This window comes from Octopus bimaculoides, chromosome 10 (assembly GCF_046866305.1).
Source record: "Octopus bimaculoides isolate indiv1 chromosome 10, ASM4686630v1, whole genome shotgun sequence".
Lineage (NCBI taxonomy): Eukaryota > Metazoa > Mollusca > Cephalopoda > Octopoda > Octopodidae > Octopus > Octopus bimaculoides.
The window spans coordinates 56507032-56527704 of record NC_142937.1 but is presented as its reverse complement, the minus strand read 5'-3'; the positions used below and the strand labels follow the sequence as shown (position 1 = coordinate 56527704).

Below are 20673 nucleotides of genomic sequence, written 5' to 3'. Positions count from 1 at the left end.
CATGGTGGAGGGAACCTGTGGAAGAAGTAGACCCAGGAAGACATGGGACGAGGTGGTGAAGCATGATTTTGAAATGTTGGGTCTCACAGAGGCAATGACAAGTGGCTGAGACCTTTGGTGATATAGCATGTTTGAGAAAACTGATCAAGCCAAGTGAGATAGTAGTCATGCTGTTGACAGCGTTATGTCAATGGCTTTTTATTTGCCGGTGGCACATGAAAAGCACCCACTACATTCTTGGAGTTGTTGGTGTTAGGAAGAGCATCCAGTTGTAGAAACCTTGCCAAATCAGATTGAAAGAAATTAACCTAGCATGGTCTGCTGGATGGGTAATGTCAGTGTGCATGCATGACAGAGTGTAAATGATTTAAGAGGAAAACTGTGTATAAGAGGCAGCAAATGTTGTGTGCAAGAGAGAGAGGACTATGCTGATTTGGTCATGTGATACATATGGATGAGGACAGCTGTGTAAAGATATGCTGAACTCTAATTTTGGAGGGCATCTATGGAAGGTGTAGACCCAGGAAGACATGGAACGAAGTGGGGAGAAAGGATCTTTGGACACAAGGCCCATGGCCTCACTGAAGAAAAGACAAAGGACTGGAAGATGTGGCGATTTGCTGTACTAGTTATGATGCATCAAGCTAAGTAAAATCATTGTTTTTCTCTCATGCAGGCTTGTCCTTTCAGGTGCTGGTGGCATGTAAAAAGCACATAGAAACCATGCCACAAGAGACAAGTGGAGTTTGGACAGCTCCCTGCTTGCCAGCTCCATGTCATACCATCCAACCCATACCAGCATGGAAAGCAGACATTAAGCAATGATGATGATGTATATATATATATGTATATATATATATATATATATATATATATATATATATATATATATATATATATATATATATATATATAGAGTTATTAATATTTCTAAGTCTCTCTAAAGGAGACTACGGCAGCGGTACTGGAAATTAATAGTTATCGCCAAGCCAACATGGCAGTCCCAAAATTAGGACGAAAGCTGCCGTGAATTAGCTCCAAGAAGCCATCGCCTCTAGCTAGCTATGTGACACACGAAACCTGTGTCCTTTATAACCTTCGAACAGGGGAGGTCAGCAGTGTCCCCCTGCTGGTTTGGCATCTGCAGACTAGACTAGTTTCAGGGTGTTGCCCCTTGTCAATGCAGAGTAGCCAAGCCTTAGCCAGGCGGCGCTGCTGACTATCTGCTCGAAGGTTATTTATCTAATTTCAGTGGAATCTATCCACTGGTTTTCAGAAATAGAGTTATTAATATTTCTAGTGTGTGTGTGTGTGTGTGTGTGTGTGTGTATGTGTGTTCTTGGCCCAGGACTGAAGTAGAAGACACTTGCCCATGGTGCTACACAGTGGGACTGAACCCTACCTGCACCTAGTGTAAATATATATTAAATATGCCAGTAACATTTCAAAGTAAAATATTGCATCAATTCTGAATACTGTCACCATTTTATTTTCTTAAACAGGGATGAAATATACTGTCAAATTCTGAAACAAATGACCCAAAATTCATCACAGAACAGTTTATCTCGTGGATGGCTGCTACTCTTCCTCATTGTTGGTATCTTCCACCCAACCGAAACAGTATGTAGACCTTGAGTTCTTTATGGTTTCCTTTTGCTAACAATACCTCTTAAAGTTTATATCAAAACTAAATTCATCTCTTTCAGCATCTCTTTTCTGTTTTTTAATTTTTAGTTTTATATATTTATATATTTATTGCAGCTGCTGTTAATTTGATCTGGCAGAATCGTTAGAGCATCAAGAAAAATGCTACACATTATTTCTTTCAGCTCTTTATATTCTTAGTTCAAATCTCACTAAGGTCAACTTGGCTTTTGTCTCACCAAAGTTGTTAAAATAAAGTATTAGTCAAGTTTTGAGATCAGTAGTATTAACCAATTCTCTCTCCTCAAATTTGCTGGCCTTGTGCCTAAATGAGAAACCAACATCCTTACTAATGTAATTATTAGGACAGCAATAGATACATAGACACAGCAAATATTGGATGTCAGTTTCACTTTTCATTACCACCCGAGGATAAAATTAACTCACAAATGGCTGAGTATTCCACAGACATGCATAACATTAACATAGTTCTCGGGGAGATTCAGCCTCACATCAGACAAAGTGCTTAGAAGCACCTCTGTCATTACATTCTGAGTTGAGTCTCTACCAAAGTTGACTTTGCCTTTTCATCCTTTCAGAGTCAATAGAATAAGTACCAGTTGAGCAGTGGGGTTGATAAAAATTGACTAACTTCCTCCCACAAAATTTCAAATCTTGTGTCTATAGGAGAAAGGATATTTATTATAATTATTAGTTTTTGGAGCAATAGATCTCGAAGCACACAAAACTATAAAAAAAAGCATGAAAATATTGAGATAAAAAACCCTTTTGCATAATAAGACTCACTATTATTTATAGCTTTATCTGCTTTAAGATCTATTGTTCTAAAGAGAATTATTTCACATTCTCTTGAAAGCTTATAAAATTCTTACGATGTCAACATTATTATTATTATTATTCCTTCATAACACAGTGTAGATAAAAATGCACTGGAATCTTTAGTCATCTGTCAAGTCACAACAAGGACCTCAAACAAATAATACTTTCCTTAAGATGTACGCTGTGCCCAATAAGGTGGTGGTGGTGGTAGGAGACAAACACATAGACAAACACACACGCATGCGCGTGCACACACACACACATGTTGAAAGAAATTAATCTAGCATGGTCTGCTGGATGGGTAATGTCAGTGTGCATGCATGACAGAGTGTAAATGATTTAAGAGGAAAACTAGGTATAAGAGGCAGCAAATGTTGTGTGCAACAGAGAGGACAATGCTGATTTGGTCATGTGATGCATATGGATGAGGACAGCTGTGTAAAGATGTGCTGAACTCTAATTTTGGAGGGCATCTACGGAAGGTGTAGACCCAAGAAGACATGGAATGAAGTGGTGAGAAAGGATCTTTGGACACACGGCCCAGGGCCTCACTGAGGAAATGACAAAGGACTGGAAGATGTGGTGATTTGCTGTACTAGATATGATGCATCAAGCTAAGTAAAATCACTGTTTTCCACTCATGCAGGCTTGTACTTTCAGGTGCTGGTGACATGTAAAAAGCACCCGTGTCAGTGCTGCATAAACACACCCGTGCCCGTGGCATGTAAAAAGCACATTCTGTTAAGTAGTTGATATTAGGAAGGGCATCTAACCATAGAAACCATGCCACAACAGACAATTGCATTATTATTATTATTATTATTATTATTATTATCAATAATATTAATACGCTAACTTTTTGTTTTTGTACGTACCTGTTGTGTGCGTCGCACTTACTTCAAAGAAGTAGCAAAGTGAGAGAGAGGAGGACAGAGAAGAAGTGAGAGAAAGTGAAAGAGAAAGGGAGAGTGAGAGAGAAAGTGAGAGAGTGAGAGAGAAAGAGAGAGAGAATGAATGAGACAGTGAGTGGTGATGGCGTTCGTTTTGTGTTTTTAAATGTTTTGGAGAGAACGTAAGCGAGAAAGAGAGAGAGTGAAAGAGACAGTGAGTGGTAAAGGTAGAATGTAACTAAAAAGACATAATTTTATCTTTAGCAAACAATGAGAAGCATGTACTACTCATTTCCAAGTAAGTATGTGCAGTTTTCCTGCAGCAGTTTGCTCATCTGATCAGGACAAGTGATAGGATGGATTGCAGAATGGACTTTTATGTCTACCTCAGTGACTTGCCATAACTCTTAGTAACAGAGGTAGAGTGTGGCAAAAAACCAATGACAGCCACAAAAATGTGAGAAGCAATGTCTAGCTGCATAAAGAACAAATCATCAAGTTCTGATGGCCTATCCATGAACATTATGTTTATGTGTCAGACCTTTTGGAGACCCCTTAACAGATATCAAGTGTAACTGACAGCAAAACATGAGAATCCCCTACTCTGTGAGTTGAGGAGCTGCAGTACTACAGAAAAAGACCAACAAGTAGAACTACTATGATATTTTTCAGCCCATAACTCTGCTACATGTGTATTTCACAACTTTGGCCAAGCTATTAACAAAGAGGTTGGCATTTGTCATCAGTAGATCTATCCACAGCAATCTGCAACTCATGTGATACATCATAGAGAGGTGAATAAGGAACCTGGTATAAGTGGAATCCTGATCAACTTAGACCAATCAAAAACTTTTGGTAGAGTTGACCACCAAACTCACAGCAACTAGTTTCAGTCTCATCTTCAAGGGCTGTATCACTGCAATGTAAGGTGACATCTGCTTGGTGGTTTAGGTGAATAACTACCTATTGGAACCTTTCAATACCATACACTCAGTTTATCAAGATTGCCTCCTGTAATCTCTTCTGTATGTACTGGCTTAAGAAAGCTGCTACTAGAGAGATTAGAAATATTGAGGTGCATGCTGCACAAACTAGAATGTAGAGTTGGTATCAGGATATGCTGACAGCATCATTGTAATTGTGTCAGATACCAAGAATATTAAGGTGATTCACACAACTCTAAGGAGCTATGTGGCAAGGACAGAAGCCAAAATATAAGGTGAAAAATAACAGATGGTTCATTTAATGTTATTTAAGTTAGTAAATTACGAGCTGGTGCCTGTGGTTCTAAGCTCCCAGACAAGTAAAAAAAAAAGTATTAATGAAAGTTTTTATGACACGATTTAAGAATCATCTCTATTAAATGAAATATTTCTCAGTTTAGATAACCTAAATGAATTTCTTAATTGCCCTCCTTTCTTGTGCCTACAGCTTATGCCTTCTTTGTTGACATTTCTTCGAGAATCCCAGTCTGAAATTGCATCAAAAGTTGAATACAGTCTTCGCCGATCCCTGCGGAATGGCACACGCTGCTATCCACCTGGGTGGAGTGAGTTCCAGGTGAGCATATTCATTTATATACTTATAGAAAATGATTAATACACAGGTAATGATATTTATTATCATTATTTTCTGATACGCATATTACAAAAATTTACTAAATGATCACAGTTTTCTCTAAAACAAAAAATTTCAGTATGCACCTACTCATGAAAAGTAGTAGCAAACATGCAACAGACATCTTTATGATTTACTCTTGTGTATCCCCAACTGAAGAGTCAGGGTACATAGGTAGTGCTGAGCAACTAAGTTCTATCCACAGACCCTTTGTAAATATACACTGTCTCCACTAAACCAAGATTAAGCTAAATTGTTGATGTTGTTGCGGAAACTTCAATCAGAGCCATTAATTTCTGGACTTTATGAACTAGTCATGCAATTTTGATGACATCGCTTAACCTTATTCAGTAATGTAGTGTGTGCTTTACATGCCACCTGCATGAGGGCCAGTCAGGCGGTACTGGCAATGGCCATGCTCAAATGGTGTTTTTTATGTGCATATATATATATATATATATATATATATATATATATATATATCCTATGACCGCGAGTCCGCTGCCCTAACCACTGGGCCATTGCGGTTCCCAGACTGGGCGTTGTGAGTGTTTATTGAGCGAAAACACCTAAAAGCTCCACAAGGCTCCGGCAGGGGATGGTGGCGAACCCTGCTGTACTCTTTCACACAACTTTCCCTCACTCTTACTTCCTGTTTCTGTTGTGCCTGTAATTCAAAGGGTCAGCCTTGTCACATTGTGTCATGCTGAATATCCCCGAGAACTACGTTAAGGGTACACGTGTCTGTGGAGTGCTCAGCCACTTGCCCATTAATTTCATGAGCAGGCTATTCCGTTGATCGGATCAACTGGAACCCTCGACGTCATAAGCGACGGAGTACCAACAACAACAATATATATATATATATATATATATATATATATATATATATTCATACATGGTATGAGCATGATATTGTGAGCAAGGCTTCAATCTCTTCCAAACAATAATCCTGCTGTCATTATGTGATATTCATTTGTTTACTACATTAATTAAATTTGTTTTACATATTTATCAATGATGTCATATTGTATATATTCAGGCCATGAAGAACTATAAACCAATATTTCTGCCGGTGATTTTGATGACAGGAGACCGTTTATTGATAAAAGTAGATTCCTCAACCACTGTGAAGGAACTGTGCAAGTCCATCGCTAGAAGCCTAGGCCTACAGGAAACAAATGGTTTCTCAGTGTTTGCCACTCTTTTTGACAAGGTGAAAATATGTTAACTTGTGTAACACCTAATAAATATCTCGTGGGTGGCTTATTTCTGTTTCTTTACAGTAATTCTTTAAGTTTCTGTTTTGTGCTTAACTAAATTTTCTTTCTTGTTTCATTTTTCTTATTTCAGTAATTCTTATTCGTTTCACTGCAACTCACTCTTCTTCCTTATTCTTGTGGATTTACTCATATATAGGAATTAATTTCATTATTAGATGTTATATTTGTTAAGTGATATACTTTTTAATGTCATACAACTACAGTGGAGAAGGCAAACCACTGGATTTAGTTAAAAAGAGACAATGAGCAATAGTCTGTAGAATATCAAGCGAAACCTAGTTGTTGATCTAATAAGTGAGGCCTTATTTCAGTGAGAGGGGATGGTATACAATGAAGTCATTGGGAGAAAGGCCCTGAAACAACATGCATTCTTCCCTGGTGACCCCATAAACTTACTAGCATCCAATATGCAGAGCTTTCAACTGGCAGCACTTGCATCCTCAAGTTGTTTGCAAAAAAAAAAAAATAAGTCTTTCATTTTTGAAGTTTTTAGATAATTTTATTTCTTCTTTGCAATAAGAATTAAAGATTATTGAAAGGTTCACATAAGTCAACAACATTATTGATCTTGTACTCTCTATCTATTTTAGGTTATCTATTAATGATCAATTTCAAGATCTATGTCATCTTAGCAATCTTGAGGGAAACTATCACTAAATAATAATCTACACTGTGACTAAATCTACCAAATATCTTAAACAAGAGGAATTTATTGAAAATTATATTCCATGATGGCAATAAAGTGTCAGAACCATTAAAGTTTCAAGAAAATTGCCTGGCAGTATTTAGTATAGCCAATTCTGAGTTAAAGCCATTATGAGTCCAAATTCTACTGAGATTATCTTTGTCTTTAATCGTCTTTGTCACCACTGCCTTTGTCATTGTCATTTAACATCTATTTTTTTTTGTGCTGGCATGGGTTGGACAGTTTGACATGAGCCGACAAGTCAGGGGACTGATAAAATTAAGCACAAGTCAACTGCTAGGTTAACCTACCATATGCACGTAAACATTTGTGGTTTTGTGCCAATTTAAGAAATTAAAGTATATTTTCTCATCAAAAAATACTATATTAAATCTTCATACATATTAAAAATTACTGTTTTATTTTTATTTTACAGATTTCTTACTTGGGAGACTCTTCCCATCGTATCATGGATACAATCTGTGAGTGTGAATATTTCGCAAAAGCTGCATCAGTTAGTGAAAGCAGTGTACCTTGGCGTTTGTATTTCAGAAAGGAATATTTCCCACCGTGGGAGATTCGTGTTACAGATCCTATAGCAACTAATTTGATTTATGCACAAGTAATGCGAGGTATTACTGTGAAAGAATACTCTTTGGAGGTAGGTAAGACAAATGTGAACAACAAATGATATTATTTAAATGGATGATGTAAAGTCAATTTCTGATCACAAAATTGTGAGATTACATATCTCAGGTGTGATATGCATATGTTTGTGTGCCTGTGTTTGTCCCTGCACCATCACTTGACAACTGATGCTGGTGTGTTTACATACCCGTAACTTAGTGGTTTGGCAAAACAGACCAATAGAATAAGTACGAGGCTTCCAAAAATGAGGTCCTGGGGTTGATTTCTTCGACTAAAAGTGGTGCCCCAGCATGGCCACGGTCAAATGACTGAAACAGATGAAAGAGTAAAAGAGTAATAAGAGCATTGTAGTTTGCTTGAAGTACTGTAGTACAGAAGTAGAAAAAAAAGGGAAATAAAGAAAACTTCTAACCATGCAGAAAGTTTCACAAAAACCTTTATATTTTAGATGCAAAGGCTTATCTTCAGAAGGAAGTAATTCAAGAAATGTGTAGTTACATCAATTTCGTTATTTTATTTTAAACTACTCCAGAGGTGGGCCGGTGGCTCCTACTTGTACATCATGGCAACAGTGACCAACATTATGACATATGCCACCAACACCATCTTCTACCACTACCACCATGTGAGAACATGTCGCAGTGACCAACAGTTGCAGAGTTGCTTGCACCAACACTTGGAAAGTTGCTGCTGCTGCTAACTCAAATGCTGAGCAGTTTAAAATATAATTACAAGATCTATGTAAATACACATTTCTTGGACTGCTTCCTGTGCTTGAAATATAAAGGTTTTTGAAAAACTTTCTGCATTGTTAGAAATTTTCCTTATTTCCCTTTTCTTTAAAAACACACACACACACACACGCAGAGCTTCTGCTTCCTTCAGTTTCTGTCTACCAAATCCACTCACAAGGCTTTGGTTGGCCTGAAGCTATAGTAGAAAACACTTGCCTAAGACGCCATGCAGTGGGACTGAGCCTGGAACTATGTGGTTAGTAAGCAAAATTCTTACCACACAGACATACCTGTACTTATATGTTTATATAGTGTTATGAGTGGGTTAATATTTGTATGTATGGAGGACAGTGGATGGCAGTATAAAGCATTTTCTTGTCTATTTATGCAACTAATCATTTTCATTTACTTTTATTTTGATTTCAGGATTCCCGCTTACTATATTTTGCAGCTTTGAAGTACTTCATAAACAATGAAGAACTCTCAATAAGCAAATTGACCAAACTAGTAGAAAAGCTTTTGCCGAAAAGTTACATCAACAAGAGACCTATCACTGAGTGGGTTAGCTTGGTTGCACAAATATTCAAACAAGATTTTCAAAATAGCAAAAAAACACCAGGTTCCTGTAAAACTGAGGTTGTAGACTTTGCTATGAAACACTTGCACAGATCATTCTGTAGGCTCTTTGATATCAAACAGTTTACATCTCCACGTAATAAACTAACCAGAGTCACAGGTGCAATCCATCAGAAAGGCCTAACAATTGTGGACGCTGATGAAGAAGAGAAGGTACATATAGCATATGAAGAAATGGTCATTGTGAAGAAGAAAGGGTAAGGATAACTTTTCAGCAAAACATATGATACCATTAGGGAGTATAACTGATTACCTATATGCAGAAAAAAAAAAATCAATCTTTTGGTTTTCTTAACTTCACTTTTGAGAAGTAAATATTGCATGTCAATCATGTATCTTTCATCTTGTTTCAGTCATTTGTTTGAGGCCTTGCTGGGGTACCATCTAGAAGAGTTTTAGTTAAAACAAATCAACACCAGTACTTTTTTTTTTTCGGCTTTGTACTTATTCTACTGGTCTCCTTTGCTGAACCACTAAGATATGGGAACATAAACAAACTAACACTGATTGTCAAGCAGTGGTAGGTGACAAACACAAAGACATGTACATATATATATATATATATATATATATATATATATATATATATATATATATATATATATATATATATATATATATATATATATGATGGGTTTCTTTCAGTTTCCACCAACCAGATCCACTTACAAGGATTTGGTTAGTCCAGGGCTATAGTAGGAGACACCCAATATTCCATATAGTGGGACTGAACCCAGAATGATGTGGTTGGGAAGCAAATTTCTTACCACACAGCCATGCCTGCACACAAATACTAAAGTGCTAAAATGATCTGCATCTAACCACAAAAAAATTCTGCTAAGCTTAAACAAATTTTTGGAGATGATCAAAAAAATTAAATATAATCTAATAGGCTACTCGTTTTATGGTATGATGCCTAGTTTCACTCAACTTGGTATATATTTAAACATTTCATTTCAATCTTATCACCAAAGAAATCACTTGTAATTGCAATTTCAATACTGTTAAGTGAATTCGTTTTCACACCAGCTGAAATTGCAAAGTTAATCTGGATCTCGACTGAGGAAAGAAAACTCCAAATGACATGTCCTTGTTTTCTTGGTATCGTCTATCTGGATGTTTTGTTGTCCCTTTCTTGTATCACCTAACTGTCTGGATGTTTTGCGTTCTTGTCCCATTTTGTATTATATATATATATATATATATATATATACACACTCCCACCCATTCAAACACACACACACAAACACACACACACACACACACACACACACACACACATGCACACACAGACACACATGATTCTCATCTGCTTCATCCAGTGTGCTGCAGCCATCAAGTGTCATTAAAATCTTCCTGTCATAAGATTCAGGGATTATAATATGTCAGGTAGATGCAACTTTTCAACAATGTTGTCAGCTGAGTGGGTTGGAGGTATACGAAATGAATTACCTTACTCAAAGAACACATGACTTTACAATTGAGTTCAACTCAAGAGACAAGCCACTAAGCCAGGTACCTAACATATACATATTTTTTCTAGTTTAACATTGTCACCTGGTCTTTGGGTACTTTTAGCAGAGTCCATTCTTTACAAGAGATAAGACAGGTCTTTGGTTTGATGATAGCTTGGTATCTTGATGCTCTGCTTAGTACTGAACCTTTTCTTGTGTATTGTCGCTATTTGTTTGAGAACAGAAGTAAAGAGTGTTCTCCGCCATCAGAGGCTTGCTGTCAGTTGCAACAATGATTCACCATGCTCATGAATAGTAATGTAAGAGTAGTCCTAATCTGTGGCAGCCCAACCAATCTCAACTGGAGGTCCTGTAATGTCTATAGTGCTAACCTTTCCCATTTGACGAAGTTAATGAGAAAGCTTCTATGTCAACAATTTTCTGACTTTTTATTATTGAGATCCATTTTGTCAAATAGATATACTTCCTTCTTAGTCTCAACCTTCATTCTGCTAATTAAAGTTTTGCTGGTTTGTATAACATGCTAAGGATATGCAAATTAATTCTGGCAATTTCTTTCTATTGGCCAGTAAAAATAAAATGTGTGTACAATGTCATATGAAATGAGAGCAATTTCAGAGAGTACTCCACTGTCAACAAGTTAACTCAGTTCCCATGTCTGAAGTGTACTTGCATGAAGATGAATATATTTGGTTCCTGTACTGTAAGGGTTAAAAAAAAAAATAGATATGAGCCACATTTAACATCTGATAATTTTCTTTGGGAAATATTATCAGTTTTTGTTTGCTACAAATACTGACTTGTGGCCTTTATACATTTGAGTTATGGCTCAACATATTCATGAATTTTTATCAAATATTTCTAAAGTAAAAATTTTATTGTTGCTGACATTTCGGTATCACACTGCAACCCATTTTGAGTCATAGGTTTGGAATTACTACTACACATAATACTCCAATCTGTTAGAAATCACAGCCAAATCTCCTTCATATTTACCTCAACCCTTAATGTCTTTAAAAAAATGGATATGTAGCCTTAGATACACTATATCTAGGGCATTGTCATGATTTTAATTATAAATCAGCTTGATTAAGCTTATCTGGTCATGATGGCTTAAACAAACAAAAATATTAAAGATCAAACACGTAAAATTTATCATTATGAAAAATGACTTTAATTCTTTGATTCTTTTATACACAGTGCCTGGTTACATATCTTAGATGTCAGAGGAACGAACAGTTTGGTGGAAGCACACCAAATAGAAGAATTGTATGCAATACTGAACACTTTTTTGGAAGAACTGAGCAACAAGTCACAAGTGGCAGTTGCACTTTGTCAATGCAATGTTCCTGGTAAGATGCCTTTGACATTACTCTGTTCTGGCAAATTGTTTTCAATTTTACTACATGTATATGTGTGCACGAGTGTATCTGCTTGTGTATATATATACATTACATACATATAAATATGTGGCTGTGTGGTAAGAAGCATGCTTCCTGGCTACATGGTTCCAGGTTCAGTCCCACTGCATGGCACCTTGCACAAGTGTCTTCTACTATAGCCTTGGGCTGACCAAAGCTTCGTGAGTGGGTTTGGTAGACAGAAATTGTGTGTGTGTGTGTGTGTGTTTGTCCCTCCATCACTACTCAACAACCAGTTTTGGTGTGTTTACGTCCCCATAACTTAGCAGTTTGGGAAAGGAGATTGATAGAATAAGTACTAGGCTTTAAAAAATAAGTTGTGGGGTTGATTTGTTCTATTAAAACCCTTCAAGGCAGTGCTCCAGCATGGCTACAGTCATATGACTGAAACAAGTAAAAGAATAAAAATATATATATGGAGAGAGAGAGAGAGAGAGAGAGTGGCAGTACAGGCAGGTGTGATTGTGTGGTAAGAAGCTTCCCAACCTAATAGTTCTTAATTAAGTCCCTATGTGTGGTACCTTGAGTAAGTGTCTTCTACTACAACCCTGGACCAACTAAAGCCTTGAGTATAGATTGAGTAGATTTGGTAGATGAAACAGAAAAAAAGCTTGTCGTGTGTGTGTGTGTGTGTGTGTGTGTGTGTGTGTGTGTGTGTGTGTGTGCACATGTACATGCATGTTTGAAATTGTATACTTCAAAAATTTCTCTCTCAATTTTTAAATTTTCATTCTTCAGAGAAACAGAATTTCTCATCCAGCCTTCATATTCGGAATGGAGACCTCGTAGTTTTAGAGGAGTCATTCAAGGTCTTCAAAGATAGTGAATATATAGTTGGAAAGTGTCTACGAACTGAAAGGGAAGGCGAGTTTTCCAAAGATATCATTCACCCTTTAGCAATTGCTGGTATACCAAACAACACTCATTTGGTAAGCATGCATTTCTTATTTTGGTTGGTTTTTCTCTTTATATTTTTATTTATTTTACATAGTATTACTGTACACAATAGCATTGTTGGTTGCAGGTTTTTGTGCATGTGTATATGAGAGAGAAGGAGACTACATTTACATATGTGTGTGTGTGAGGAGAGAGAAAGAGAGAGAGGTAGATAGACCATGTGTCTGCACGTGTGTGTGTTTATCATTCACAAGATTTGTATTAATTTATGATAATTATTTTTGTAAGTTTATTCAAGTATTTTATTATAGCAACTACATTATGAACTCAGCAGTGAACTGAAACCCTCCTACCAATGTATTATTAGCAACAGAAGCTGTACAAATACCAAAAAAGTAATTTTTATATCCAGCTTAATGCGGATGTCTTGTTAGAACACTAAATACAGTGTTATTAGTCTTGAGAGATCTTCTCATATTGACACTTGGTGCTTAAAAGCACACACATAGATCATAGCAGATGAGATGTGTCTGTCATAGGTACTGGAATTCCAATATCACATAATTTCATTTTACTGAAAATCATCAGTGGGAGGTGTTTGATCAGTGCATGCTAGCCAATCTCACTGCTATGATATACAGAATATCAGCATCTTTTCAGACACTGCTGTCACAAATAGCCGACAGGTTTACTAGAAATTAATTATTAGCATCAGAAGCAGAATTAATACCAAAAGGCAATATTTATATCCAACTTAATATGGCTGTTTTCTTAGAACACTGAATTAGCCTTGAGAGATCCTCTCATATAGGCACTTGGTGCATAAAAGCATTCTCATAGATCATAGCAGATGATAATTGTCTGTCATGGGCTCTATTAAAGTAAAGTGACACATCTTTGATACTCGTTGTGTGAATAAATAATTAGATGGTCTATGCTAATTCCTTTTCTTATGCTTCTTTAGAGAAAGAGCTTATTTCTATATAAGCGTCTTTATTCAAAGTGTTGTTGTTATTGTTGCTGTTGTTTAGTCACAAATCAATCTGATTGAACTAACCTATGTTTAAATACATTCCAACTGTACACATTTCATCTTTTTTCTCTGGAGTTCCGTAGCCAGTGTATCTTTCAATTTTTTAAATGATGGCAGGGTGTAGTTTTAGGAAGATTTGGCTATCATTTCTAACTGGTTGAACACTGATATAAAGCAGTTATAGGCAACCTGTGACCTGCATGAGTTTCTGAAATGCATGCTTAACAAAATATTATCTTTACTTTTTAAATAGTGTAGCTTGTCTGATGATGAGCCATGTCTCATGCAGTCCAGTTCATCAAAAATGTTGCTCATGCCTAATATAGGGGCTCCCTTGTAAACTTACTGTTGTTGATATTGCCATTGTCCATGTCAACCTGACTGAACAGAGCTATGTTTAAAAGGTTTTTCAGCTTTAGCCACTCAATTCTTCTTTCAGATAGTGTGTCTAGGTCCAGATTATTCAATGTGCCCCTCTATTTTGTGATGGGCGGGTATCATTTAAGGGATATTTGGTTGCCATTTCTAGAGATGTGAACAATCATCTAGTGGCTCTCTCACTGGCTTATCTTTACCTATGTTGTTGATGCAGCTTCATTCTTAGTTGATCAAACAAACCTATGATTAAAAGTATCCCATTAAAAGTATCATTAGAGCATAGGACAGAATATCTTGTGGTATTTTCCCAGGTCATTTGCATACTGAATAGTTTAAATCACATGAAGATCAACTTTGCCTTTCATCCTTTCAGGGTTGATAAAACTAAGTATCATATTTTCCAGCATATAAACCAAATTGTTCTGATCAAAATTTACAGCCAAATATGATAGGTGAACTTATACATCAAGATATCTTTGGAGGACCAAAAATTTCATGTGAAATGCAGCAGGATTGTGAAAGATAGTGACAATATTTGAATGTTTGCACTACATGTTCATACTATATACTATGTCCACTTGTACTCTGGAAATTTATGGTATCATTCCAGAGGAGAGAATTGGTAGACCTGTTCAAGTGTCAGTGTAGATGCCTTGTGGGTATTTGTTCCAGTATTCTGTGTTTTTGAGTGGTTTATTTGATCAATCACCCTGTTTAAGACTACCACTTGCTTCTTGGGTATGTTAAATGGAGTTCACTTTGTGGCAAGCATTTGGGCCAAGTCTATGGTTTGAGGATAACTTCTTCCCACTAGTTTTGGAGGCCTTAAGAAAAATTAAGGGTCATGAGTCCTGTCCTTCCCTTCCTGATTAAATGGTAAAAATAAAAGGTCATGAACATGCCTTGTCTACCAAAATGTGTCATGAACAACACTTTCCTAATGCATTTCTATTTTCAAGTCAGTATGGTGTGGTTTGAGGGAGATTTTGTTGCTATTTCTAGCATATTTCTAGCATACAATCATGTGAGAAAGCTCCATATATGTGTATTATATAGGTGACTGTATTATTTTGATTCATATGACTTATGTTCTTTTAGCATTATATGGATATGTCTTCATAAATATGCTGAAAATTTGAACTAACATATTTGTACCTAAAGTTGTATTATATTAAAATAAAATATACTTCAGAATACACTGGCATCACACTTGAAAACTATAGAATGGTCACAAGAACATGTTGGAAGATACTACAGTTACAATTTAGATGAATATGGCAAAGAACATTTACAGTAAGTCATTGTTCTCATTACATTTATCAATAATCTGAACTCAGTAAAAAATTAAAAAAACAAATATCATGAGAGTCAGTGGTCATGAACATTTTGAGGAAAAGCCTTTTGCTGTTCCTTTCAATGATATATATACTAAATATAGGGATCTCTTCTATAGCACTTTTGAGAAATCAGCGAGTGATTAAATGAGTGTCTAACAGTAAAGTACTTGATTATTTTCCACTCATCATCTTTTATCTTTTATATTTTACTTGTTTCAGTCATTAGACTGCAGCTATGCTGGGGCACCACCTTGCAGAATTTCTATTCGAATGAATCGACCCCAGTTCTTATTTCTTTTTGTTTTTTAAGCCTGGTACTTATTCTATTAGTTTCTTTTGTTGAACTGCTAAGTTAGGGGATGTTAACACACCAACACCAGTTGTCAAGTGGTTACACACACACAAAGTTACACACACACATATATACATGTATATGATGGACTTCTATTGAATTCACCCACAGGCTTTGATTGGCCCAATACTATAGTAGAAGATACTTATCCAAGGTGCCATGCAGTGGGACTGAGCCTAGAATCATGTAGGGAAGCAAACTTCTTATGACACAGCCACACCTGTGCCTAATGCATAATTTATTCACTTAGCATGAATGTAAATAATAATAACATTCTTCAATGAGCTTTAAGTCAAGTCCCTTTCTTAACTCATTTGAATAAAGCATTCATTTTGAAGTTAACATTGCATATCTATTCCAATAGATAGGTGTCAATTCTTTCTTTTTTCCTTTTATTGGGGGACAAAACTAAACCCTGCAACACATTTTAGTCCAGCACTCTACTGCTCCATACTTCCTCATTGTCCTCTCTACCATTGATTACCACACAAAACTTATCTAATATTTCCTGTGAGCCACCTGGTCAAACAGATTGACATTTCAACCCACCTGACACTGCTCTTGGGTCTATGATACACACGTCCTGTCTTAAAATGATTTAAATTAAGAATTTTCCATCAAAATTTCATGTTGATTCATTTCCTAAACATCAGCTTAACAATGACAGAGTTATTTTACTAAATTCTTCCTTATTTTAAGAATTAACTGAAACAAAAGCAGTGCATTTCAATAAATATTTGATAACAAAATGGTTAACCAGTTCTTTAAAACCTAATTTAAACAAAAATAAACTAAGAGAATTAACTCAAAGTGGCCAGTAACATATATCTGATTAAGATAGAGTATATCAAGTAACAAACAATATAAATTCTTGACTTATTAAAATGATCTCTGCCTCTAGAGGATGGATTGTCTGCATCTATTCTCTTATCTCCAGACAATAAGCCTGTCCTATTCCATAATAGTATATCAGTTTTGGAGAATACTTGATTCTTGAGATGATCTCCCCTTCTCAAGTGGAGGCAAAGACAATTTTAATAACTCAATTTATTTTGTATGTTATTTGACAAACTTGTATTTGCCTATGCTTTAAAAACATAATTTAATGCTGACAACTACTAGCATTATATTAACACAGAATATTCTCCTAATACCTTGCCTCATTTATTACTTAATTTCATTTAACTTTTGAATTTCCATCTTCTTTCAGACCAACTGAAGTTAGTGTGACAAAGATGTTATCCAGGACATCATTAAAAAGAAATGGATTCAGTGACCATTGGAAACACAGTAAGGAACCCATCAAGCATCCACTGAGTAAGAAGATTCAACAGAGGGCAGATCTGAAGCACTCTGCCTGCAAGATCTACCAAGGTGAGTCTTCCTTATGATTTAATTTTCTTCAATATTTAACATGATATCCAATATATGATAATAGCAAGAGGGAAAAAAATTAAATACAAATGATATATAGGTGCAGGAGTGGCTGTGTGTTGCTTACCAACCATATGGTCCCACTGCATGGCACCTTGGGCAAGTGTCTTCTACTATAGCCTCAGGCCAACCAAAACCTTGTGAGTAGATTTGGTAGACGGAAACTGAAAGAAGCTTATCATATATGTGTGTGTATGTGTGTGTGTGTGTGTGTGTGTGTGTGTCAGTATTTTTCCCCAACATCAGTTGACAACCGATGCTGGTATGTCTATGCCCCCGTAAAGAGACCGATAGAATAAGTACTAGGATTACAAAAAATAAGTCCTGGGGTCGATTTGCTCAATTAAAGGCAATGCTCCAGCATGGCCACAGTCAAATGACTGAAACAAGCAAAAGAATAAAAGAAAGAATATTAAGTATCTGAACACATATTTATAAAATATTAATTTCAAATTTTGGCACAAGGCCAGAAATTTCAGGTAAGTGGATAAGTCACTGACCCCAATGCTCAACTGGTTGTTATTTTATCAACTTTGAAAGGATGAAAGGCAAAGTCAACCTCAACGGAATTTGAACTCAGAATGTAAAGATTTGATGTGCACTCTTTTCCACCTTATTTTGTAATCAGATGAAATATTTTCACTAATGATTAATATTTTCACAAATGATTAATGAATGAAAGCAAAAGACAATTTTTCTCTATTTTTCTCTCTACTAACCTTTTAACTGCAGAAATCTGCAATAGCCATTCAAAATGCTGTTAATGATTCTTCCAGTTCACAAGGGCATCACATGAAAGGAGCAGTTATCTATGTGTCTATGCTATATTTTTTGTTTAATAGGTTTGCTCAGCTACTCTTTCTTATGAAAAGACTAATTCTTCCCTATCTTCCCTCCGCTTTTCTTTTGCAGCAATCCTAATGTATATGGAGGATATTAGAAGAATAGAAGCAATCTCTGATATTGTATTGGCCACTGACAAGATATTTGAAATTGCAGTACGAAATGTAAGTTTATTTTCCTTCTTACTTGTTTCAGTCATTGGGCTGTGGTCATGCTGGGGCACTATATTGAAGAGTTTTTGGTCAAACAAATTGACCCAGTACTTACTTCTTAAGCCAGGGACTTATTCTATCAGTTTCTTTTGGTGAATGGGTGAGTTACAGAGACATAAACAAACCAACACAAGTTGGCAAGTGGTTGGGAAGAAAACTCAAACACAACACACATGCACACACACACACATACACATGTATGTATATGATATATATATCATAAAGTATCCAGTTTACACTGAAAATTGGTTGGTGTTTGGAAGGGCATCCAGCTGTAAAGACCTTGCCAAAGCAGACCTCATCAGTGTTGGTGCCATGTAAAAAGCACCTAGGCTACTCTATAAAGTGGTTTGCATTATGAAGGGCATCTAGCTGTAAGAACTATGCCAAAACAGACCTTGCTGGTGCTGGTGCTACATGAAAAGCACCCAATCCACTCTGTAAGGTCGTTGGTATTAGGAAGGGCATCCAGCTGTGAAAACCAAGCCAAAACAAACAGTAAAGGCCAATTGCCATATATTCTTCCATAACTGCCATCTCTAAAGAGCATAGGGTTCCATAATCGGGCTGTTATCTAATACCCCATTGAACCCCTAGTGCGATACTGATTGGTAAGATAGACCATGTGGATGTATAATACTGTACACTTTGATTAGTATACCCACTCTATTGACAAATATATGAGAGTATATTTTTTCTGAATATTGAATTCTTAGACTGCTACATACATACAAGCACAGAAGCATGTGCACACACACACACACACACACACACACACACACACACACACACACACACAATAGGTTCTTTCAGTTTCCATCTACCAAATCTACTCATAGACATTTGCCCAAGGTGCCATGAATCTGAAACCATGTGGTTGGGAAGCAAACTTCTTAACCACACAGCCACATTACCTATGCCTAATATTTTTTGTCGTATTTTTACATCTACATTTGCACTATTTTCTATTACAAATGTTGTAGTTTGGTAATTAAGTAGCCAAAGTCAAAGCTTAATGGAAGTACAAAATTTTGTTCTTGCTCGAAGTATTTTCTTTGGCTTACCCTCCAAATAAATATTCACCAGTTATAAGTATTGTACAGCCATTAAATATAAGCTGAGAACTTCAAAAGTTTGTAAAAATGAACATAAGTAATAAGAAATAGAAAACAATTTGAGTTACATTTAATTTGGACTCTTTCCCACCTTATTTCGTAATCAGATGAAATATTTTCACTAGTCATTAGCAAATGATTAGTGAATGAAAGCAAAAAGACATTTTTCTCCATTTTTTTACTCTACTAACCCTTTAACTGCAGAAATCAGATATATCCGCTCAAAATCTTATTACCTTTAACTGTGGAAAGCAGTTTTATATACCAATCTGTCTTTTATTGAGGAATGTCATGTTTGAAACTATGTTTTGTTAAGATATATCAAGTTTATTTAAGCAATGTGATTTGTAGAAAATATCAATTGTATTGTTTGGTAGTTATTTAATGTCATTACTGGAATAATCCTGATATCTAATTTCACAGTTAAAAAAGTTAACACTTGTAACCATGAAAATATTGCTGTTTCTATGAGTATAATTAGCTAAAATTACAGTTTGTTTTTAATTTCATTTTCTGTATAGTTAATTTTTTTTTTTTTTTTATATATACAAACTGCAATTTATCCAGTATTTGACATGCTTTAATAGCACCGCAATATCTTTAAAATCCAATTACTTAATTTTTTTCATAAGAATTATACATTTTTCTTAATGATTCATCATCATCATCAGCATCATCATCATTATTTTATGTTCACTTTTCCATGCTTGTATGGGTCAGGTGGAAATTTTTGAGGCAAATTTTCTACCACATGATGCCTTTCCTGTCACCAACCTTCATCTATTTCCAGGCACGTTAAAATTTCTTCATGGCCAAACATGTTTTTCATGGAAGACTGGAAACAAACAACATCACTTGTATGATAGTGATGCTTGTTTTACAACCATCACATGATGTCAAGACAAGAGTACACATAAATGCATAAAATGGGCTTCTTTCAGTTTCCATCCATTAAATCTGCTCACAAGGCTTTGGTTACTCACAAGGCTTAGTTTGGCCCAAGGCTTTGAGAGAGAGACACTTTCCCAAAGTGCCACACAGTAGGACTGAACCTGAGATTACATGATTAAGAAGCAAGTTTCTTAACCACACACCTATGCCTTATATGTATCTTGATAATAAAAATATTTGGAGTTTTTATCTGTGGCAGTTCTTGAGGTTCCAGAAAAATGAGTCAGGTAATCAGTCCAACAAACGAA

General features: G+C 35.9%; 1 protein-coding gene across 2 annotated transcripts in view; it reads left to right on the top strand.

Moving 5' to 3' along the window:
* Positions 1–20673, top strand: part of LOC106872589 (myosin-VIIa) — a 98968-nt gene that overhangs the window by 51219 nt on the left and 27076 nt on the right. For both annotated transcript variants that reach the window (XM_052971213.2, XM_014919623.3), the window contains 10 exons: positions 1503–1620; positions 4806–4934; positions 6034–6207; positions 7396–7620; positions 8768–9174; positions 11653–11804; positions 12612–12802; positions 15374–15474; positions 17081–17244; positions 18217–18311. In XM_052971213.2, the coding sequence (XP_052827173.1) occupies positions 1503–1620; positions 4806–4934; positions 6034–6207; positions 7396–7620; positions 8768–9174; positions 11653–11804; positions 12612–12802; positions 15374–15474; positions 17081–17244; positions 18217–18311 (1756 nt within the window). The remainder of the gene's footprint in view (positions 1–1502; positions 1621–4805; positions 4935–6033; positions 6208–7395; positions 7621–8767; positions 9175–11652; positions 11805–12611; positions 12803–15373; positions 15475–17080; positions 17245–18216; positions 18312–20673) is intronic.